The sequence below is a fragment of the Bombina bombina genome, chromosome 2 (assembly GCF_027579735.1).
Source record: "Bombina bombina isolate aBomBom1 chromosome 2, aBomBom1.pri, whole genome shotgun sequence".
NCBI lineage: Eukaryota > Metazoa > Chordata > Amphibia > Anura > Bombinatoridae > Bombina > Bombina bombina.
Window position 1 is genome coordinate 1,330,492,205 of NC_069500.1, and position 25,144 is coordinate 1,330,517,348.

The window sequence follows — 25,144 nt, forward strand, 5'->3', positions numbered from 1 at the left end:
CAATGCCGCCCTCTACAGATTTGCGGCCAATCAGCAGGGCGTGTCAATCATCCCGATCATATCCAGATGATTGACACGCTCAGAGGTGGCGGATGAGTTAAGGAACAGCGGTCTTACGAGGGTAGATTGCAGCATCCGCTGCTTGTTAAATCTACCCCTTAGTAGAAGTAAAAAGGTTTGTTGTTTTTTAAACTTATTTATATGCATAAATCTCCCAGGCTTGTATTACTAATAATTCTCATATAGTGTCAGCTTACCAAACAAACAAAACTCTACTTTGTTACAGGGATGCTTGTAAAAAATTGCAAACAATTAACTACATCCCAGCAGGTAAAATGGACCATTGTGAAAACATTATAGGGGAGACAATTTAGAGTACAAAGTCCCTTTAAGCTGCTAAAGCAATTCTAACATCAGCATTCTAGAACCAAAATAAAATAGGCAAAGACTCTTTAAAGTATCGCAGAAAGCACCATTTTATTACAAAATAAAAAGTAACCACAAATATTATTTACAATTAATACTGTACATCTAAAACACACAATTAGTGCTGTATCACTATATAATATCTAAATTCATAAATATTACTAATGTTTCTCAGAACTTTATGCCCTCAGTATATAACCATAAGAACATACAAACATGACAAGTTCAATGTCCTCCCAAATAAAGTGTTCAATACATTAGCCACAATAGTATATATAATCTTCTCATATGTCTATACAGTGCTTGACTAACAGGGGAGCCGAGCACTCACTATACTTATGTCTTTGCAGAAAAGCAAATTCTACAGGGCTTTGTGATACACATTCCAATTCCAAAATATATTAAAGACGGAGAGAAAGCACATCTGAGATTCACAGTACTTGAAAGAGCTGAGTGACGCATTATTACCGTGACTGCAGCACTGTACTGAGACAAGAACGTGTGAGCATGACCAGCTAAGCTGAAACTCTATTACATTGTTTAAAGTGATTGTAAACTTTATTATTTGATACTGGGCTTTAATTCGTTACTCTCAAAAACAGGGGCACTAAAGTTAATGAAGATGCTTATTTTTTAAAAAACAAATTATGCTTACCTGAATATTTCATTTCCATCTGTATGAGGAGAGTCCACTGCTTCATTCATTTCCATCTGTATGAGGAGAGTCCACGGCTTCATTCCTTACTTGTGGGAATACAGAACCTGGCCACCAGGAAGAGGAAAAGACACCCCAGCCAAAGGCTTAAATACCTCCCCCACTCCCCTCATCCCCCAGTCATATAGCCGAGGGAACAAGGAACAGTAGGAGAAATATCAGGGTATAAATGGTGCCAGAAGAACAAAAAAAAAATTTGGGTCCGCCCAACGGAGAAAACGGGCAGGGGCCGTAGACTCTCCTCATACAGATGGAAATGAAATTATCAGGTAAGCATAATTTATGTTTTCCATCTTAATATGAGGAGAGTCCACGGCTTCATTCCTTACTTGTCGGAAACATATACCCAAGCTCTAGAGGACACTGAATGAAAACGGGAGGGTAAAAAATTAGGAGGACCCTATTCTGAGGGCACCACAGCCTGCAAAACCTTTCTCCCAAAAGCAACTGAAGCAAAAACGTAAAATTTATGTAAAGAGGACCAGGTAGCTGCCCTACAAATCTGCTCCATAGAGGCCTCATTCTTGAAGGCCCAAGAAGAAGCCACAGCTCTAGTTGAAGGAGCCGTAATCCTCTGAGGAGGCTTATCTCCCGCTATTTCACATGCTAAGCGGATAATGCTCCTCAACCAAAAAGATAGGGAAGTGGCCTTCTGCCCTCTGCGCTTCCCAGAATACACAACAAAAAATGCCGAAGTCTGTCTAAAATCCTTTGTAGCCTGAAGATAGAATTTCAAAGCCAGAACCACATCCAAATTATGAAGTATTCGTTCCTTTGAGGAGGAAGGATTAGGACACAAGGAAGGAACCACAATCTCCTAATTGATGTGCCGATCAGACACAACCTTAGGGAGAAAACCCAACCCAGTGCGAAGAACAGCCTTACCAGCATGAAATACTAGGTAAGGAGGCTCACATTGCAAGGCTGCCATCTCAGAGACTCTGCATGCCGAAGCAATAGCCAGTAGAAAAAGAACCTTCCAAGATTAATATTATTAACAGGTATTTGTAGAGCGCCAACAGATTCCGCAGCACTATAAAAATAGTTGGTATACAGGATAACATTTATAGGGATCAAATGGGCAGAGGGCTCTGCCGAGAGTTGCACTTTTGTAGACGGCTCTTATGAAGGCGATCTATAAACAGCTGGGCTCATAGGCTTACATGCTAAGGGGTTCAAGGGGAAAGCAATGGAGTTAGGAAAGGTTAGTGTTGGTTGTATGCATCCCTGAATAGTGGAGTCTTTAGGGAGGGCTTGAAGCTGTTAAAACTAGGGGAGAGTCTTGTGGAGCGAGGCAGGGAGTTCCACAGGATGGGGGCCAGTCTGGAGACGTCCTGAAAATGGGAATGTGCCACAGCCGGAGGCTAAGAGGCAGCCGATTCCGACCCAGAAAGATCCTTCACTGAAGTATCAGAGGCGTCTTCATCGGTGGATAATCTAGTATCAGATAAATCCAGCAAGTTGGTAGATGACTCCTGGGAAGGATAACAATATTTAACCTTTTGCTTGTGCTTAGCAGGGCGAGGTAAAGCACTAAAGGCCCCAGACACTGCCGTTTGCAACTGATCAAAAAAGTCTGGTGGTAAAAGGGCCCCTTCCAAAGGAGGATTAGTCGTGTAATGGGAAGCTGCATGTGTAATAGGAGATGAATGCAGGGAACGCACCTCGCGGGACGGAGACCCCTCAGAGGTGGACGGCTCAGTAGTACTAAACATCTTGGTCTTTTTAGACATAACTACTTTATCAAGGCATGTGGAACATAATTGAGCAGGCGGGTATAGCGTAGCCTCCTCACAATAAAAGCAGGTATTAGATCTGGGTAAAGAGGGAGTACCCTCTAACGCATCAGAATCCTCCACAGCCTGCGCTTTTAAATGGAATATAGAAAAATCAATAGATGGCACCTTTATACCCCCAATGGCCGGGGCACTCACCACCTCCTATGACCCAGGCCCACAGATAAAACTGCTTCTTCTCCTGTAAACCGCACGGTCAGGAAAGAGGAAGTTAATGAGGCCACACCCGGTCACATGAAGTGCCATGCAGAACCGCACCTGCTGCAGGAAGGAAAGTGTGCCAAACTGACAGGCTACACAGTTATCCACAACGAAGGAAAAAAAACTGAATGTTCCCACATCTGCCAAGAGCCTCATCTCACACATGTCGCAGCATAACACATATAGATATTAACCCTTGATTCCATACAGATAAAGAAGTCACACTGGGACCCTGTTTCTTACGTTATCATATTAAATAAAATGAAACGATCTGGGGGGCGGGTCTAGCCCTGCATCTGAGCGGTCATAGGTTACAGCAGCTCCAGACCAGAACCGATTTTATCTAAATTTCTGACCGCTCAATGCAGCCCAAAGTACACTAATAAGAAGGATAACACATTAAGGAGATTGAACCGACCATATCCTAAGAAACAGCCTGGAAGAAGGAGTTTGGCTCTCGCTTACTTTGAAAACGCACCGGAGTTCACTGGGGAGCGGCCATTTTCTTAGCCATGCGGTGTGTCAACTATAAACAGGAGACTGTATATTAGTAGCCCAACGCAAATCCTTACTATGGAGGAACTCGTTACAAGGCTCCATGCCTCAATTTTCAAGTTTGAGGTCTCGATGTCTTAAGGGATCAACCGTGCACTAAATTGTTCCGTTCCCGGTTGAAGGGCATTCTGATACTAAGCCTCTGATAGTGCCTGAGGACAGACCTGTGTGGCTGAGAACCTCTACGCTCCGCTTTCTAGACTAAACTCTTGACATTACAATGGAAATCCTTGCACCTCTCAATACTCACACTATAGGGGATGTGACCGAACCCCAGTCGCTGATGGTATACTCCTTGGAAGAACACAGGGGAGACCTCAATAAAGTGCTTACAGAGTTAGAGCAGTCAGAATATACTTATGCTACTCAGAAAAGCGTGGGTCAATATAATGATATCCGGATCAGCTGGGGCCACCATATTAGCGTTGAGGGGATCCATGTAGGTCTCTCTCAGTTTGCTCCCTTCAGAAATTAGCCAACCTATACCGCTCAAGAGAAATGCCTGATCAATGGGAAACCTTCGACCACAGAACATTTGAATCCAGTAACAGAGGCTTTATCCTGGGGTTGGTAATGGTCTTGGGACGATATTGTGATAAGACAACTGCCTGGGCCATCTGGGGTGGGATGAATCTCACCCGACCTCTAACTACTAGCAGTATGGCAGGCCATACTGTGAATCTAGTGACTCCAGCTTTAGACTTAGGACAATCTCCTTTTCCAATAAGCATTGTATGGCATTAGGAGAATCAGATACAGACTGGAGAAAAGTGAGCTAAAAGCGACAATGCTACTAATTGAACCCTGGACTACTGCCCGTACCATTTCATGGCCCCCGGAGCTTGAAGGAACACTTGATATGTCACCTACCTATAAGCCTTGCCCTCCAATACCTATGCTTATCTCTAGTGATTTATTTTATCTATACCTTAGGCATAACATGTGGGACTTTAATGATTGTACTGGAGTTGACCTATAAATGATGATGGTCATTTATACTATATGACACTTATATACTCTACTTAATATATAAATATATGCCCTTTCTATACCCATTTTAAACCCAGACTAGAGATATTCACTGCTTCTTCCCCTAGAATAGTTTTCTATATACCTTAAATTACATCGTACTACAGCAGGCTGCATTTTTGTCCATAATGCCAAGATACAGATATCCATACTGATCACAGGCCATAATGGGTAAAACCTGTTGTTTTAGAACCATAGTATGTCTGAAGTTTAGGAATAAGGTACCTCTATATTTATGTTTCATGAGGGGGTTTGAGAGGGGCCCCCCAACGTGATATGTTCAAAAGAAATAGTGGCACAGATGTTATTGCAGACATTCTACTATCATTTTTAGTATTTAGAGACTAGCCTTTTATCAACGTTGTTGCCTGTATCTCAAAGATGCTAGCACAGGGTGAGAAGGGCCTGGCTGTAACATGTTAAATTAACTATAATCCCCACAGCGCACTATGCCCAATCTAGACATTTTTTACCTATTTACGATCTAATTTAATTAACTTTACATCTAATATATTACTACAGTTTGCAATCTTAGACATAAAGCATAAGTGCCAAGGCTGTCATTTATTATACCACTTGAACCATGCTGTCTTAATACTATATTAATTAATCCAAGGTTGTACTTCGGGTTTTTCATTTAATACACTATCATCACCTCTGCATGTCAGCAGACTTTGGGGGTTGGTAGGTGGCCCCTGGAGAAATGTACAGGAATAGTGAAGCAGATAAGGCCGTCGATACACCAATACCGTATCTTGGGTATGAAAAGCCTTGTAGGAGTATATAAATATCTACATAACACTAGAAGTGTACTATATCATATAGCCCTTTAATGTTGTTTCTCTACACTGCTTGTTTGTTTTTATGGTGTGGCTCTGGCGTGACTCAAAAATGACATAATATTGGTGTCAGGTTTATCCTAGGTTCAGTGTGTGCTAGGTACTGCTTGTGCTAGCTTCTATTTGTACTAGGTACTGTTTGTGCTACGTACTATTTGGGCTTGGCATGATTTGTCTTGGGTAGTGCTTGTGCTAGGAACAGAGTGTGCTGGGTACAGTTTGTGCTAGGTACCGTTTGTGCTAGGTACCGTTGGTGCTAGGTGCTGTTTGTGCTAGGTGCTGTTTGTGCTAGGTGCTGTGTGTGCTGGGTATTGGGTGTGCTAGGGACTGCTCGCGCTAGGGACTGCTTGTGCTGGGTACTGTTTGTGTTAGGTACTGTTGATGCTAAGTGCCGTTTTTGCTAAGTGCTGTTTGTGCTAGGCACAGTGCGTGCTAGGTGCTGTTTGTACTGGGCGATGTCTGGACTAGATTAAGTTTGTGCTAGGTACTGTCTGTGTCCTAGGTACTGGATGGGCTAGGCACTTTGTGTGATGGGTACAGAATGTACTAGGTACTGCGTGTGCTGGGTTCAGTCTACAGTTATTTTGTGACCTTCTCTATGTTGTTGTACATTGTTGTTTCAGCTTATATTAATAGTATATTGAGAGACCGTTATAATACTATGTATGGCAGGAATATAATATCCTCCTGAAGTACAATAGCTTTTGATCTCAGAGCCTCTATCTCACTTATACCTTGTGCTGGTTTTTGGAGGACTACACTTAATTTATATGCCTTAGTTCCCCCCCCCCACATTCAGAGCCCACATCAGGGTTCAATCTAGGTGAACTATTTTCACCACAAACTCCCCCATTTTACCCATTCTTTCCCTTTTTGTATTATAGATGTGTGAGTTCCACAATGGTCAGATCTATATTGGTTACTCTGAAATAGAAAAATGTAAGTCAATCTGATGTCTTCTATTTATATGACTGTCTGAACTTTTATTTCTTAGTTTGACCTTGGGGAGTTGGTTTAAAGTCCCCTTCCCTCACTAAGGAAGGGATATCTGACTTATCAATGTTTTGACAATGACTCTAATCGGAGCTGCGTGTCCGTTCCATATGTTTGTGTCTACTGGAGCAGGGGTCCTGTGTGTCCCCAATTGTTACTTCTACTTCTGAAACTGAATAAAAATTTATATTTAAAAAAAAAAGAAATGAAACAATCTTACCGGAATCATCGCTGTGGAACAGACACACAGCCTCTCAAGTTTGACAGTCTTGTAACATTGCACATGACATGGACTTGAGTAATAGAAGCAGGCAGTGAAACTCGTCAACACTGATTGCTTAGGAGTTGTTAATATGAGTCTGGATGGTTTCGCAGGAAGACTCTCCCTGCATCTCCAGACCCTAACATTCGTCAATGCTCTCACTGAGAGGCTGACAAGACTATTTAAAACTACAGTCCCATGCCGAAGAGTACTACCCTCCATAAGAGACTACTCTGAATCTTCCGACACTTCTCTGCTATCCTCCTGTGACGAAAGGCAAAGAATGACTGGGGGATGAGGGAAGTGGGGGAGGTATTTAAGCCTTTGGCTGGGGTGTCTTTGCCTCCTCCTGTTGGCCAGGTTCTGTATTCCCACAAGTAAGGAATGAAGCCGTGGACTCTCCTCATATTAAGATGGAAATACCTTAGTGTTATGGTAAACATAACGCCGATCCTCCGTCCGCAGCTCCTGCTTTCTTTAGCAAATGGATTCTTCCAATCATTGTGTGCCCTTGGGGTCCAGCGCATGGGGCAACGGCAATGATTGGAGGAAGCCGGATTTGTCATCGATATGCTAATGAAAGCAGCAGATGAAGACAGAGGATCAGCGTTCATATTGCAAAGTTATTTTAAAAAATAAGCATCAATGTAAACATTAATGAATTAAAGTGCCCCTGTTTTTAAGAGTTATTTGATACTGGGCTTTAATTTGTTAAAAACTTTACAATCACTTTAATGTGCATTTTTTTATCTGTTTAAGAAATAACAAATACTACTGTAAATTGCAGATGCGCTTTCTGTCTTTTTATATTTAATACTGTACATCACTTAACATGGCCTTTAACAAAAAATATAATAATGAGAAAGGAAAATAAAAATTGCATTATCTGAAAAACAAAATCTTAACTCAAACAACAAATTACCTTTCAACTTCTGTGGATTCATTAGTATTAATAAATACACTCGCGGGCAAAGGGACCTAAAAGAAAAAATACAAATCAGTTATTTTTCATAGAAACGCTTATTCTGACTTCAGCAAAATTTGTATAAAATGTATTTGAAATATGATAATTTATTGTGAAATGTTACTACATGGTTCTTAACACATCAGCTTATGATCTGAACAGTGAACATGCTTGAGTCAGTATAGCCAAGTATGAATTTATTTGGAGAGAGGGAGAAAAGAAAGGGTTTGGCCTTGAAATGACTGAGAGACATATGATTCTACTTAGATTATTAACAAATGGATTTACTAGTAAATATAAATCCAGTTTCACACACTTACTGAACCATATTAGTACTCAAAGGTCAAGTACCAAAAGGCTAAGGATACAGTAAAACAGCTTTAGGCACACATAATGTAAATGGTGAAGAACCTGCAGATACCAACAAGGATCTTTAAAAGAAAGGACAAATTATTTCTAGGGATTAAAAGAATGACCCAGAATCAGAAGAAACAGAAAAACTAACAATTTGCAGAAACCTGGGCTTTCAGATAACTAATGGCTAAATTCACATCCATACCACTTTGGAGAAAATCCAAAATCTGTAGAAGAGGATTTTAGGAACATTTCTAACCTCTCACTAAATAGTTGCACATTTTATAATATAAATGCTACAAGTTCAATAGCTTTAAGAAAAAAGAAACAACTTTATCAGGGAAACCAGTGCCTTTGAGAATCCAAGTCATCATTGCAAGTTCTTCAAGGGTTTGGTTAAAAAAAAATGTGCCCTGAGACAAAAAGAAGACACAAATAGCTGTTCACTGCCAGGACAATCTGTGACAAGCAGCAGCTGTTGCACTGGGACATGAGGCTGCAGTGGTCTAATAAGAAACATTTAAAGTGTCTGCCATCAAATCCTAGGCACCTCCAAATAATCCCTTGGATAAGGAACCAGGATGCGCTAGAAATCCCTTCCACATATTACAACTAAACTTGTGTACAGACTATTTCCCAGGAATTAATCCTGATTTGATGGTATTTCTCTGCCATTCAAAAAAAGTCGAAGGTCCCATTGATCTAAAGCTCTCTACTCCAGTGAAGAAGTCTCGTCAGTACTGCAAGGTCCCTCAAGTAATTTTTGAACGGAAAATTGTTGCTTCAGATCTTTATTTAGCTATGCATGGCTTTTATGGGGTTTCTCTCTACACTGGCAAGTCCTCGCCTTAAGTCCTCATATAACTACTTTAGGTTGCCAACTTTCCTACTGAGGCTTACATAAAAAACAAAAAAATACCAGGTGATTTAATCTTATAGCATAAACTGTTTGATCTTTAATTGGGAACATTGTAGCAGTGGATAACCCAGAGGAAATAGCCAGAAGGAAGAATGTAAAGTTTCCACAGCAAATCGGATAAATGGAACTATGAAATAGTGATACCTTGCTCAGACAGTTACCAAGTTGTATTCCTTTAAAACAGAACACTGAAAGCTTTGGAAAGTGAGCAACTAAAAGACTCTATAAAGCACAGTACAGTAAACAAGGTTATTGAAATGTTCTTATTTTCATGTTGATTTATTTTTATTTTACTTTAGCCCTTACACAAGTATGGGCTTTTTCCTGTTTCCAAGTTATACTATGTTAAAAGCTTAAAGTGAATGTCAATTTAACACTATTACCTAAACTGAAACAATAGCAGTTAAAAAATAAATGAGAGTTTCATTCATCAAATTGTTAGTAGATACTTATCTTCAGAGATATTTCCCTCTGAAAGCTATAGGGATAAGAGCCGAAGCTCCGGTCGCCATTTACACCAATTGATAGATGACTCATCTGCAATCAACAAATCCTTGTTTTCCCCCGTGAAATGGTGACCGGAGCTTCGGCTTTTATCCCTATAGCGTTCAGAGTGAAATATCTCTAAAGATAAGTATCTACTAACGATTTGATGAATGAAACTCTCATTTGTTTTTTTAACTGCTATTGTTTCAGTTTAGGTAATAGTGTTAGCTTGATATTCACTTTAAGAAATAAAACAACTACTTTAAATCACACTTCCTAAGGACAATGGAACTGGATTGAAATAATACTGCATAGTTGGAGGGTAATACTCTGACTCTTGAAAAGGATATATACCTTTTGGGTTTCTATTAGCAAAAAGGAGGTTGACTCCCTCGTTAAGTATTAAAGAGATTCAAGTTGGACTTGTTACTATTATGAATACCCCTGATATGGTAAAAAAACATAAATTATGCTTGACTGATAATTTTCTTTTCTTCAGATGGAAAGAGTCCACAGCATTCATTAGTTTTGGGAATTCAGAACCTGGCCACCAGGAGGAGGCAAAGACACCACAGCCAAAGGCTTAAATACTCCTCCCACTCCCCTCAACACCCAGTCATTTTGCCGAGAAACAAGGAACAGTAAAAGAAATATCAGGGTGAAAAGGTGCCAGAAGAACAACAAAAAAAAAAAAAAGCAACAACAAAAACGGCCGCCCCACATAAAAACACGGGCGGGGAGCTGTGGACTCTTTCCATCTAAAGAAAAGAAAATTATCAGGTAAGCATAATTTATGTTTTTCTTCATAAATGGAAAGAGTTCACAGCTGCATTCATTACTTTTGGGAAAACAATACCCAAGCTATAGAGGACACTGAGTGCTAAAATGTGAGGGTACATCAGGCGGCCTATTCTGAGGGCACCAGGCCTGAAACCATAACCCAACAAAAATCCCGCTTCATCCGAAGCCAAGAAAATATTTGAAAAGAAAAGGCCCCAAAAACACTGACTCACAGATAGACCACAGCCTTGCTAAAAACCGTAGAAAACAGCTTTAACTGAGCCAACACTCCTCTAGGAGACCCATCTCCCCAAGGTCGGTCCACAACCGAAAAACTCCCAAAGGGGAGAGGACATGGAGGAACAAACAAGGATTCCCGGAAGACCCAAGCAGGGTGCAAGAAGATCCAAATAAAAAATGGAAAACCCAAAAAGTGAGCCAAGTTTACAGAGACCCTAAGGGATCCTGAAACCAAGGTAAGGCAACACCCAAACCCCAAACAGTACAGAACCACAAGGTTAAGACCGGGAGAACAGAAAAGAAAAGTTCTCCGAAAAAACACAGAGCAACTGTCCCAAAAAACTGAGTTCCAAGTTGCCAGAAACTCGGAATAACAAAATATTCCCAGACAACACGTGCACCAAACCCAGAGAGCAACCTCTGAACACCACACACTGCAGTCATACCAGAATGACTATGAAAGGAAAATACTTGCAGGCAAGGAAAAGGCATCCGAAGATAGATAACCAACACAAACCGATGAACTGTTAACATCCACTAAGTAGTGGGTACACAGAACACCGGGCCAGCCCAAGCATCAGGCAGGTCTGAAGGACAGGGGAACAGAAGGGACCCCAACTCCCGGCCCCCAGATAAAAGGGCGTAATGGGACAGCCACAGTCCCCCAACAGAGCTCGGGTGCTATCCAAAAGTACCCACAGATACCCCCAAAGAGGACCCCATAGAGATAGGCTGAAACAAGGCAGAAAAACCCTATGAAATCTAGCCCGACACTATAGTCTAACATGACATGAGACTGCAACCACAGATGGAACAGAACAACCCTAGAAAAGCGGACCACTCTCTTTACAGGATAAACCACCTGTTCCAACCACCTGCACACAGGGCAGGACTACCCCCCTTCAGAGAGAGGAAACCCCCACCTCTTTAAGAAAGGCAAAGCTACCCCCCTAAGGGATGGGCACAGCCAAATAAACAGCGCACACACTCACAAGGCCAAAGCCCTAACTTGAGCCAAATGAAAACCATCCAGGCGCCACTGATGATACGAAAAGGAAAACTCCCCAAGAAAGGAAGTACATACCAATTAAGAACAAGGCTGGCCATGAGAAGACTAAGCACACAGCACTCCTGGCCAAGCTGCTAGTAGCTAAACTAGCGAGACCATAAGTTATAGCCTATGTTCCCTGGAGAACTGGAGCTCCTAAACCAACCACAGGATCATATAAATCCAGAAAAAATACCAGATAAGGTCATGAAAAAAAGTACCCGCACCACATCGGGATCCAGCCAGCAAAACCATGGGGCTAACCACCAATCAGACCAGTTGGCTTAGGCCCAGAAAGATCTCGACAAACAAAAGCCTGAGCCCCAGATAAACAATACCCCAGGGAACACCATACCCCGATCGAATGAAACAGACTACACAAGAAATAAGAATAACACGTAAAACGGGTCTAAACATAAATCCCAACCCAAAGGGAAGAGAACACCCCTACAAAAAGTCAAACTCCAAGGAGCTAGGGCACGACAGAGCTGCTAAGATTCTAAGCCCCATAGGTGTACCCCAAACTACCAGGACCAAGGGGGAACCCAAAGAGCGAGGTAGCAAAGGCTAATCTCCATAATCACCTCAGCGTACAAAATCAGGACAATCTCCAAGTAAAAAGGAATGCATAGCATCCCAAACCCTGAAAACAGCCCCTAGACGGAGCCTGGAGAAGGAGACCACATAGCCTATCATTCCTAATAAGGAACGACTAATCCTCAGAGTAGGAAAAGACCACCAGGTCAACCTCCAAGGAGAAACGGACAGAGTCCAGAGATCTCGACCCGAAGGAAGAGTCCTCAAAAAGTAACAAGTCCAAAAGGACAGTTCAAATAGCCCTAGAAGGACAAGACCGCCCCAAATGGCAGCAAGGAGGCCCTAAGAACCTCCAATCGTCAACCCACGCGAGGAAGGAAACACTCAAGTCCCGACGATATCGGAACCAACAGAGTGTGACGCACTAGAACTCCACCGAGTCCCAAACAACCAGCTTAAAGGAAGCGGAGGACTGAACCAGTCCCTTATGCCCCATGGACCCTCAGGTCCCCTCAGAATGCTTAGCTGACACTTGTCTAAACAAGCTAAGAAAAAAACTAAATAATAAAGCAATCACTCAGCGCCCTAACCGGACCAGCCAGGCAGAACAGGCGCCACGTGTCTGAAAGAGGCGTCAAGACAGAAGGAGCTGAACCATAGCCTTTACTGTCAATGCTGCAATATTCGCCCCTAGGGAGGGAGAAAGAAACGACAGACAACACATAGGACTAAACGTGTCCCCAGAACAACTTCCGTAGAAGTAAACAGTGCAATCAAAAAATTATGAGTATCGATTGCAGAAGGAAAACTCCCGAAGGAGTAGGAAACCAAACATGAGCTTTTAAAAACAAATAAAAGTCATCCTAACCAGATTAAATAAAAGAAAGGCAACCCGTAGGTTTTCACCTAAAAGGAACAGACCCGCAGGGCTAGCCTAACGGAACCTTGCTCATCCAAGCTCAGATTGGAAAGGATACTCAATACCAGACTATAAAGAAGATTACTTCATCCCCTTATATTTAATTCTGTGAGCTATTCGAAGAAGACTGCGAACGCCTATATCCATTAAGGATGGGATCGTCCAACAATGCCAAAACGTGCCTAAACAGAACCCGAAAGCACGCCAGTCTATAACAAAAAACACAGCACACTTCCACCGGAGCCTCAGGAACAGTCGCTCCCCTGGAGAGATGAACGGGCCACCCCATGCCTGGGGGGCCCGGGTTGACTAGACACAAAAATAATCTTAAGCAGACATCCGGACGCTGCAGATGTGCCATCACCTTCAGGATTTGAATATGGAAACATGCCACAACCTCCGGAGGGAACAAACCCCCACCCAGGGAAGGATAAGCATAATCTGGGTCACCTGCACATGTAGAAACAGTAAGTGGTAGGGAACTCGCCACTCGAGGGACAGCACCCCCAGAGGCGGATGGCTCAGCGGCCCCTAGATTCCCCAATCCCGAGGAAACGAGCCCTCTAGCACAGCCTATGGAACATAACTGACTGTCACGTGTCATCTGGGCCAATTCGTATTTATTACAATGAGTAGAATCTGAATCAGAGACCACTTCAATCTCAACATCAAAATCCTCCATAACTGGGATATGAATAAAAAATAAAAAAAAGGACCAAATAAGAAAAAAATCTAAACGGCACCCCACACCCACAATGGCTGGGGCACTCACCACCTCCTATGCACCAGACACCAGAGAACCAGAATTTCTCTGTCCCCACACGGTCAGGAATGCAGAACTGGAGAGTCAAAAACGTGACCACGCCCGGTCACAAGGTAAGCCATACAGTCCAGAAAAAGCACGCCCGACCGAAAAGGCCACGTCACTTCCAAGGCCCTTATGTTCCACAAAGCCATGAGCCTAAGTAACACTACACATAAGCAGGTTGAATCACATAACAAACATGATTAAAAAAAAAAAAAACCCTGTTCATATAACCTCCATTAGGAGATATAACCCTTGATTCCAAGATACAAAAGGAGCCTCACTGAGACCCTGATTACTCTAGATGGTCCCGGTCCCGCAAGGTGGTAGCCTTTCAGGAAAACATTTGTAATACAAACCAATCATGAGAAAAGTAAAATGAAACAATCTTACTGGAATCTACGCCATAGAACAGGAACACGGCCCTTCAAGTGTGACAGATAGTAGCCTCGCCTCTGCCATGGACTTGAGAGAAGAAAGCAGGCAGCGAAACTTGTCAATGCCGATTGCTTATGGAACTGTTAAAAATAAGTCAGGATGGATTTGCAGAAAGACTCTCCGTGCATCTCCGGACTCTAACTTTCATCCAAGCTCTCACTGAGAGACTGACAGGATTACTTAAAATTCCAGTCCCATACCGAAGAGTACTACCCTCTATAAGAGACACATCACAAGCTTCTGACACTTCTCTGCCAACCTCCTGGGACGAAAGGCAAAGAATGACTGGGGGATGAGGGGAGTGGGAGGAGTATTTAAACCTTTGGATGGGGTGTCTTTGCCTCCTCCTGGTGGCCAGGTTCTGAATTCCCAAAAGTAATGAATGCAGCTGTGGACTCTTTCCATTTATGAAGAAAATCAAAAATGTAAAATCTCATAAAACTGTAAGAAATATAATAGCAACTTTTGTTAGATTTCCAGTGAACCTGATGTAACGATTTGTTTTTATTATGTGTTTTGAAGTATTACTAATAAAAAAAACTATTTCAACTAAAACAGAACACTGGCTAAAACATACCCTCACCTCAAAGTAAAAAAATCCTGCCTCTGTAAATGACTGAACAGGAGAGAGTACTGCCATTACTACCTAAAAACATCTCCCTACACAACATCCTGAGGAACCTGAGAAGGAAAGAACCCTGGAGGAGGGGCACTGATATATTATTATTCGTATTCTTTATTTATTAAGCGCCAACAGATTACGATCTACAGCACTGATCTATCTGAATCCTGGGGGAAGCAACTTGTTTGCCCCAAAACTATTACAAGGATAGGATTCTTAATAAAAAAAATATCACTCTAAATGGAGAGAATGGTATGAAGCTTTTTAAACATCAGACCTCCTTGGCTTGCTTAGTTTAGCTTTATAGAAGATTGAGTTGAAATTTTAAACAGGACTTCCCAGCCCAGTACAATTCCTGTGAAAAAGGAACACGGCCTTGCACTGACAGGTCTGGAAGGAAGTAGGAGCTTCCATCTTTAGCAGCTAAAATAAGACCTAACGAAAATTCATAATAAAGGTAAATTGGACACTTTTCTAAAATGCTCTGACTGAATCACAAAAGAAAATGAGTGTTTTTTTATCCCTTTAAAAAGGCACTAAAAGGGAAATATAGAAAAATTTGCATCATGTCAGTCCAAGTTAGTGAGATTGTATTAAATAAACAGACATAGTAGCTAGACATTTAAATGCACAGTATACTTAAAAATGTTTATTGTTTAAAAGATAGATAATCTCTTTATTACCCATTCCCCAGTTTTGTATAACCAACATAGTTATATTAATACACTTTTTACCTCTGTGATTACCTTGAATCTAAGCTAATGCAGACTGCCCCCTTATCTCAGTTATTTTGACAGACTTGCATTTTAGCATATCAGTGCTGAATCATAAAAAACTCCACGGAAGTGAGCACAATGTTATCTATATGGCACACATTAACTAGCACTGTCTATCTGTAAAAAACCCCCCATCAAAATGCAGGCGGCCTTCAAGGGCTTAGAAATTAGCATATGAGTCTACCTAGGTTTAGCTTTCAACAAAGAATATCAAGAGAACAAAGCAAATTTGATGTTAAAGGTACAATGGAAATTTGTTTAAAATCGCATGCCCTATCTGAATCTTGAAAGATTAATTCTGAATTTACTGTCCCTTTAAGACCACTGATAATATGATAAATAAAATATAAGTATTCAAATCAGTTGTGTCTTTTGATGCAAATATTTACCTTCTCATAGTCCTCATCGCTGTCACTATCTTCTTTATTCAAACTGTTCTTTGGAGGGCGCACTGGGATTTCTAAACCAAATCCTCGGAAGCTCTGCCCATCGGGTGGTGATCTCCTAGTGTATATGCACAACAAATAAAATGTCAAATGAACGGTGGCAAATTCAATAAATCAAGCCATTTTTACGAAGAGATGTGAGAATACACCAGATAGGAATTCTTCTTAAGTAAGGCTTAAAAGGTTAGTAAGGGTAGACAAACCAATTGTCATTTTCTGCTGTCCTCTATACAATGTATTACACAATGTGTTATTGCCATAGAGATAAAGGAAACCGAGAACCGTCTCTTTGTAAGACGAGCACAAAATATGTTTAAGGATTATAAGATAAGAATTTATTTCTAAACTTATAGCATTGAACAAAGAGTTTTGATACAAGACTCATAACATTAATAATAATCATTATCATAAACAATACCTATTGGCTGCCACATTGTCTATCTGCTTAGCAATTATAATGACATCACACAGCAAATCAGAAACATGGCCCATCTTAAAAAAAGGTTATATGTATGCACAAATCAGCTCTCTTTGCATCGTTCCTAGAGATTTTAATTTCTCATTTAGTACTGGGAATTCTCTGAGTAATGTCTCTCCAGTGTTAAAACAAAAATATTATTAGTGAAAAAAAATGCCTCTATGTAATGTAAATATTCCAATGCAGATGATAAAAGTAAACTAGATTGATCTATTTATATTATGCTGTCAGTCTGTCTGTTAGGTTGGATTCCTGAAATGCTATATAATCAAGACAACTGAAAAAATAAATAAAAATAAAATACAATTTGCTATCTCAGATCGCTCTAGTTTCTCCTGTTAAGTGTGGTCAGTCCACGGGTCATCATTACTTCTGGGATATTATCTCCTCCCCTACAGGAAGTGCAAGAGGATTCACCCAGCAGAGCTGCTATATAGCTCCTCCCCTCTACGTCACCCCCAGTCATTCTCTTGCACTCAACGAATAGATAGGATGTGTGAGAGGACTGTGGTGATTTTAATTAGTTTATTACCTTCAATCAAAAGTTTGTTATTTTATTATAGCACCGGAGTGTGTTATTTATTCTCTGGTAGAATTTGAAGAAGAATCTACCTGAGTTTTTCTATGATTTTAGCCGGAGTAGTTAAGATCATATTGCTGTTTCTCGGCCATCTGAGGAGAGGTAAACTTCAGATCAGGGGGCAGCGGGCAGATTAATCTGCAAAGAGGTATGTAGCAGTTTATTATTTTCTGACATGGAATTGATGAGAAAATCCTGCCATACCGTTATAATGTAAACTCAGCCTTAAATGCAGTAGATGTAGCTGGTATCAGGCTGTCATGTATGTATATTTCACACTTCAGTATTCTGGGGAATGGTACTTCACTGGATTTATACTGTATGCATAGACTTAACCTAATGTGCAGGGACTTGCAATAGGTTTTAAATAACAATTAATTTATTGAGGTTAAACGTTTTTTTGCTGGCATGTAAAATCGTTTATTTCTCTGAGGTACTGGGTGAAAAAATGTTTTGGGCACTATTTTTTTCCACTTGGCAATAGTTTTGTTTAAATTAAAGCAGTTTTCTGATCTCTCTCACTGTTATGTGTGAGGGGGAGGGGCCATTTTTGGCGCTTTTACTACGCATCAAAAAACTCAGTCAGAAGTTCATTTTCTTCCTGCATGATCCGGTTCATCTCTACAGAACTCAGGGATCTCCAAAGCTTGTTTTGAGGGAGGTAATCATTCACAGCAGAGCTGTGAAGATTGTAGTTGACTGTGATAAAAAACGTTTATTTGTGTATTTTTTCTGCTAACAGGGTTAGTTATCCTTTGCTAATGGGAACAATCCTTTGCTAGAATTGTGTATTTTTTACAAAGATTTGATGCTATAACTTTTTTATTTTCAACTGTCATAATTTTTTCTTTGCTTCTTATAGGCACAGTTCGTTTTCATATTATTGTAAATTACTTGAAAAGCATTTCCAAGTTGCTAGTTTATTGCTAGTGTGTTAAACATGTCTGATTCAGAGGAAGATACATGTGCTATATGTGCTAATGCCAAAGTGGAGCCCAATAGAAATTTATGTACTAATTGTATTGATGTTACTTTAAATAAAAGTCAATCTGTACAAACTGAACATATTTCACCTAACAACGAGGGGAGAGTTATGCCGACTAACTCGCCTCACGTGTCAGTACCTGCATCTCCCGCTCGGGAGGTGCGTGATATTGTAGCGCCGAGTACATCTGGGCGGCCATTTCAAATCACATTACAGGATATGGCTACTGTTATGACTGAAGTTTTGGCTAAATTACCAGAACTTAGAGGCAAGCGTGATCACTCTGGGGTGAGAACAGAGTGCGCTGATAATATTAGGGCCATATCAGACACTGCGTCACAGGTGGCAGAACATGAGGACGGAGAACTTCATTCTGTGGATGACGGTTCTGATCCAAACAGACTGGATTCAGATATTTCAAATTTTAAATTTAAGCTGGAAAACCTCCGTGTATTACTAGGGGAGGTGTTAGCGGCTCTGAATGATTGTAACACAGTTGCAATACCAGAGAAAATGTAGGTTGGATAAATATTTTGCGGTACCGGCGAGTACTGATGTTTTTCCTATACCTAAGAGACTTACTGAAATTGTTACTAAGGAGTGGGATAGGCCCGGTGTGCCCGTTCTCACCTCCTCCGATATTTAGAAAAATGTTTCCAATAGACGCCACCACACGGGACTTATGGCAAACGGTCCCTAAGGTGGAGGGAGCAGTTTCTACTTTAGCTAAGCGTACCACTATCCCGGTGGAGGATAGCTGTGCTTTTTCAGATCCAATGGATAAAAAATTAGAGGGTTACCTTAAGAAAATGTTTGTTCAACAAGGTTTTATATTGCAACCTCTTGCATGTATTGCGCCTGTCACGGCTGCAGCAGCATTTTGGTTTGAGTCTCTGGAAGAGACACTTCAATCATCTACACTAGATGAGATTACACACAAACTTAAAGCCCTTAAGTTAGCTAACTCATTTATTTCAGACGCCGTAGTACATTTAACTAAACTTACGGCTAAGAATTCCGGATTTGCCATTCAGGAACGCAGAGCACTGTGGCTAAAATCCTGGTCAGCTGATGTTACTTCTAAATCTAAATTGCTTAATATACCTTTCAAAGGGCAAACCTTATTCGGGCCCGGGTTGAAAGAGATTATCGCTGACATTACAGGAGGTAAAGGCCATGCCCTGCCTCAGGACAAAGCCAAACCTAGGGCTAGACAGTCTAATTTTCGTTCCTTTCGTAATTTCAAAGCAGGAACAGCATCAACTTCCTCTGCACCAAAACAGGAAGGAGCTGTTGCTCGCTACAGACAAGGCTGGAAACCTAACCAGTCCTGGAACAAGGGCAAGCAGGCCAGGAAACCTGCTGCTGCCCCTAAGACAGCATGAATCGAGGGCCCCCGATCCGGGACCGGATCTAGTAGGGGGCAGACTTTCTCTCTTCGCCCAGGCTTGGGCAAGAGATGTTCAGGATCCCTGGGCGTTAGAGATCATATCTCAGGGATACCTTTTGGACTTCAAATCCTCTCCCCCAAGAGGGAGATTTCATCTGTCAAGGTTGTCAACAAACCAAATAAAGAAAGAAGCGTTCCTACGCTGCGTACAAGATCTTTTATTAATGGGAGTGATCCATCCAGTTCCGCGGTCGGAACAAGGACAAGGGTTTTACTCAAATCTGTTTGTAGTTCCCAAAAAAGAGGGAACTTTCAGGCCAATCTTGGATTTAAAGATCCTAAACAAATTCCTAAGAGTTCCATCGTTCAAGATGGAAACTATTCGAACAATTTTGCCCATGATCCAAGAGGGTCAGTACATGACCACAGTGGATTTAAAGGATGCTTACCTTCACATACCGATTCACAGAAATCATTACCGGTATCTAAGGTTTGCCTTTCTAGACAGGCATTACCAGTTTGTAGCTCTTCCATTCGGATTGGCTACGGCTCCAAGAATCTTCACAAAGGTTCTGGGTACTCTTCTGGCGGTACTAAGACCGCGAGGAATTTCGGTAGCTCCGTACCTAGACGACATTCTGATACAAGCTTCAAGCTTTCAAACTGCCAAGTCTCATACAGAGTTAGTACTGGCATTTCTAAGGTCGCATGGATGGAAGGTGAACGAAAAGAAGAGTTCTCTCTTTCCACTCACAAGAGTTCCCTTCTTGGGGACTCTGATAGATTCTGTAGAAATGAAGATTTACCTGACAGAAGACAGGTTAACAAAGCTTCAAAATGCATGCCGTGTCCTTCATTCCATTCAACACCCGTCAGTAGCTCAATGCATGGAGGTGATCGGCTTAATGGTAGCGGCAATGGACATAGTACCTTTTGCACGTCTACATCTCAGACCGCTGCAATTGTGCATGCTAAGTCAGTGGAATGGGGATTACTCAGATTTGTCCCCACTCTGAATCTGAATCAAGAGACCAGAAATTCTCTTCTATGGTGGCTTTATCGGCCACACCTGTCCAGGGGGATGCCATTCAGCAGGCCGGACTGGACAATTGTAACAACAGACGCCAGCCTACTAGGTTGGGGCGCTGTCTGGAATTCTCTGAAGGCTCAGGGACTATGGAATCAGGAGGAGAGTCTCCTTCCAATAAACATTCTGGAATTGAGAGCAGTTCTCAATGCCCTTCTGGCTTGGCCCCAGTTAACAACTCGGGGGTTCATCAGGTTTCAGTCGGACAACATCACGACTGTAGCTTACATCAACCATCAGGGAGGGACAAGAAGCTCCCTAGCAATGATGGAAGTATCAAAGATAATTCGCTGGGCAGAGTCTCACTCTTGCCACCTGTCTGCAATCCACATCCCGGGAGTGGAGAACTGGGAGGCGGATTACTTAAGTCGTCAGACTTTTTCATCCGGGGGAGTGGGAACTTCATCCGGAGGTCTTTGCCCAGATACTTCGACGTTGGGGCAAACCAGAGATAGATCTCATGGCGTCTCGTCAGAACGCCAAGCTTCCTCGCTACGGGTCCAGATCCAGGGATCCGGGAGCGGTTTTGATAGATGCTTTGACAGCACCTTGGACCTTCGGGATGGCTTATGTGTTTCCACCCTTCCCGATGCTTCCTCGATTGATTGCCAGAATCAAACAGGAGAGAGCATCAGTGATTCTAATAGCACCTGCATGGCCACGCAGGACTTGGTATGCAGATCTAGTGGACATGTCATCCTGTCCGCCTTGGTCTCTACCTCTGAAACAGGACCTTCTGATCCAGGGTCCATTCAAACATCAAAATCTAACTTCTCTGAAGCTGACTGCTTGGAAATTGAACGCTTGATTTTATCAAAACGTGGGTTTTCTGAGCCAGTTATTGATACCTTAATACAGGCTAGGAAGCCTGTTACCAGAAGGATTTACCATAAAATATGGCGTAAATACTTATATTGGTGCGAATCCAAGAGTTACTCATGGAGTAAGGTTAGGATTCCAAGGATATTGTCTTTTCTACAAGAAGGTTTAGAAAAGGGGTTATCCGCTAGTTCTTTAAAGGGACAGATTTCAGCTCTGTCCATTCTTTTACACAAACGTCTGTCAGAAGTTCCGGACGTTCAAGCTTTTTGTCAGGCTTTAGCTAGGATCAAGCCTGTGTTTAAAACTGTTGCTCCGCCATGGAGTTTGAACTTAGTTCTTAATGTTTTACAGGGTGTTCCGTTTGAACCCCTTCATTCCATTGATATCAAGTTGTTATCTTGGAAAGTTCTGTTTTTAATGGCTATTTCCTCGGCTCGAAGAGTCTCTGAGTTATCTGCCTTACATTGTGATTCTCCTTATCTGATTTTTCATTCTGACAAGGTAGTTCTGCGTACTAAACCTGGGTTCCTACCTAAGGTGGTCACTAACAGGAATATCAATCAAGAGATTATTGTTCCATCTTTGTGTCCTAATCCTTCCTCGAAGAAGGAACGTCTGCTACACAATCTAGATGTAGTCCGTGCCCTGAAATTTTATCTACAGGCAACTAAGGATTTTCGTCAAACGTCTTCCCTGTTTGTCGTTTATTCTGGTCAGAGGAGAGGTCAAAAAGCTTCAGCTACCTCTCTCTCTTTTTGGCTTCGTAGCATAATACGATTAGCCTATGAGACTGCTGGACAGCATCCTCCTGAAAGAATTACAGCTCATTCTACTAGAGCTGTGGCTTCCACTTGGGCCTTTAAGAATGAGGCTTCTGTTGAACAGATTTGCAAGGCTGCAACTTGGTCTTCTCTTCATACTTTTTCCAAATTTTACAAATTTGACACTTTTGCTTCTTCGGAGGCTGTTTTTGGGAGAAAGGTTCTTCAGGCAGTGGTTCCCTCTGTATAAAGAGCCTGCCTGTCCCTCCCGTCATCCGTGTACTTTTGCTTTGGTATTGGTATCCCAGAAGTAATGATGACCCGTGGACTGACCACACTTAACAGGAGAAAACAAAATTTATGCTTACCTGATAAATTCATTTCTCCTGTAGTGTGGTCAGTCCACGGCCCGCCCTGTTTTTTATGGCAGGCTAAAAAATTTTTTTGGATTATACTCCAGTCACCACTACACCCTTGGGCTTCTCCTTTCTCGTTGGTCCTTTGGTCGAATGACTGGAGGTGACGTAGAGGGGAGGAGCTATATAGCAGCTCTGCTGGGTGAATCCTCTTGCACTTCCTGTAGGGGAGGAGATAATATCCCAGAAGTAATGATGACCCGTGGACTGACCACACTACAGGAGAAATGAATTTATCAGGTAAGCATAAATTTTGTTTTTCATGCAAAATGTATTTATAGTTATGAGAATCCAGAATTGAAAACCACTACTTTGCATGCACTGCAAAAATAACTTTCCCTGAAACTTTCCACTGTACCTAAGGGTACAAAACTTATATAATGACCATGCGGCTGTTTATGTCCAGACCTTCTAAACCAACATTCCCCAGCTAGGAATATTCTACTCTACACAATCTATCTCCCTGCAATATTCCTTGAAGACAAGCAGTAGTTTAGCTATAGATTTAATTTTCTCCAAAATCTTAAACAAATCACTAAATCTATACCTAAATAATGCTAAAAAAAAGATAATAATATAAAAATAAATAGAATAATAAAAAATTGGAATTTCTAGGGTTTGCAGTGATGTTTCAGCCACGTCTGGTAAATTTTTGAGCAAACTTAAAGTGAAAGTCAATCCTAGCGTTTAAGTCCCCTTTATTTGTTCCAATGGTCAATCTTAGCGTTTCACAAACGTTAGGATAGACTTTCACTTTAAGCTGCACTGATTTACAGTCTAAGACATATGTGCAAATATCAGTATGCAAAAATATGTCTGTTTTGTTTTTTCACTAAATTACACTGTTTGCCACATATACCGAGTATTAAGTATGCGCAGTTATTTATACCACATTCTGATCTTTTACTTACAATATTGGTGAAAATCCAGGTTTATCACTTTCCGGAATCTTTGTAGTCAATCTTGGTATTGTTGGTGGCTTCTGCAACATACTTGGCTTTAACACTCCTGATTTTGCAACATCCTTTAAGGAGTTCACTTCAGATGAAGCACCAGCTGTTCTAGGTTTCATGGGTGGGACTGGAGGGGTTGGACCAATGGCTTTGGTTGGTGGTGACAGCGAGGACTGAAAGACAGGTTTGGTTGGTGGTGCTGGAGGTGATAGATGGGGAGACTTGTTTGGTGAAACTGCAGAGATTTGGCTGGCTGGTTTGGGTGGTGGGATTGGAGAAAATGCAGAACCCGAAAAACTTACAGATCTGAGCTTTTCATTGAGCTCTTTGTTGATACTACTAATCCCAGCATCACATGATTGTTGTGGACCAAGTTTGCCCCCCTTAGTTTCACTGTTATTTAAGGCACTCTTCAAAGGAGTTAAAGTAGATGAACCCATTAGTCTATTAGATGGTGTTTGTAGTGCTACATGCTGTGGCCTTGTCCCTGTCTCAGATAAATTAGGACTAAAACAATTAGATGACACTGAGAAGTCTTTTAAATCGGGTAAGGTTTTCTTGGGTGGAGGAAGAGGAGGTTTGTAAATTGGTGAAGGCAGGGGAGGCCCAGGTGTAGTATTTGAACTTGGCGCATGTACATTTTGGTTGGAAAAGCTATTAGAGTCTTTCCTTGTGTAAGACCAGTCTGTAAGCTTTGGATTAGGTAAGCTGTTTTTGGGATGGGGAGGAGGCGGCTTTGTTAAACCTGTCAAGTCAGATATTGCTCGTCTTTTTTTCTCATCAACATCCTTCACTGTTCTTGGAACAGGTGGTGGTGGATCCAAAGGGGCATCATCTAAATAAGAACAAATAATAAAGTACTTAATTTTCTAACCAAAAATTACATTACAGATTCCCTATCTGTCTGGGAGTTACTATACTACTTACTAACAATCACCTAAATTACAAATTATGCACTAAACCCGGTGCGTAAGTAATGCTAAAAATTTAGCGGTACCGCACTTTCTATAGCGCTGCCATTACAAGATACAGAAAAACCTTCTTGTGTTGTGCGTTAAGCAAAAAAGCCAAGTCCTGACTTGATGTGCTCGTGCACATTTTCCCCCATATACATAAATGCGGTTGAAGAATGGCGATCGCTATAACGCAACCCTCATTGATGTCTATGGAGACAAGAAAGTTATGTATAAATCTAACACCCTAACATAAACCCCTAGTCTAAATACCCTTAATCCGCCGCCCCCCGACATCACCGACACTAAATAAAGATATTAAAGGGATAGGAAAGGTAAAATAAAACTTGTCTGATTCAGATAGAGCATGTAATTTAAGACACTTTTAAATTCACTTCTATTTTGAAATGTGCTTCGTTCTCTTAGTATCCCTTGAGAAAAAGAATACGCACATATCATACACTAGTAGGAGCTGCTGTTAATTGGTGTCTGCACACATTTGTCTCTTGTGATTGGCTAACTACATGTGTTCAGCTAGCTGCCAGTAGTGCAATGCTGTCCCTTAAGCA

At 41.5% G+C, this 25,144-nt stretch overlaps 1 protein-coding gene across 3 annotated transcripts in view; it reads right to left on the reverse strand.

The window, feature by feature from the left end:
• SH3BP2 (SH3 domain binding protein 2) overlaps positions 1 to 25,144 on the reverse strand; it is a 288,568-nt gene that overhangs the window by 25,304 nt on the left and 238,120 nt on the right. For all 3 annotated transcript variants that reach the window (XM_053704202.1, XM_053704200.1, XM_053704201.1), the window contains exons 8-10: positions 23,581 to 24,457; positions 16,094 to 16,208; positions 7,739 to 7,794 (exon numbers count right to left, since the gene is read on the reverse strand). In XM_053704202.1, coding sequence (XP_053560177.1) covers positions 7,739 to 7,794; positions 16,094 to 16,208; positions 23,581 to 24,457 — 1,048 coding nt within the window. The remainder of the gene's footprint in view (positions 1 to 7,738; positions 7,795 to 16,093; positions 16,209 to 23,580; positions 24,458 to 25,144) is intronic.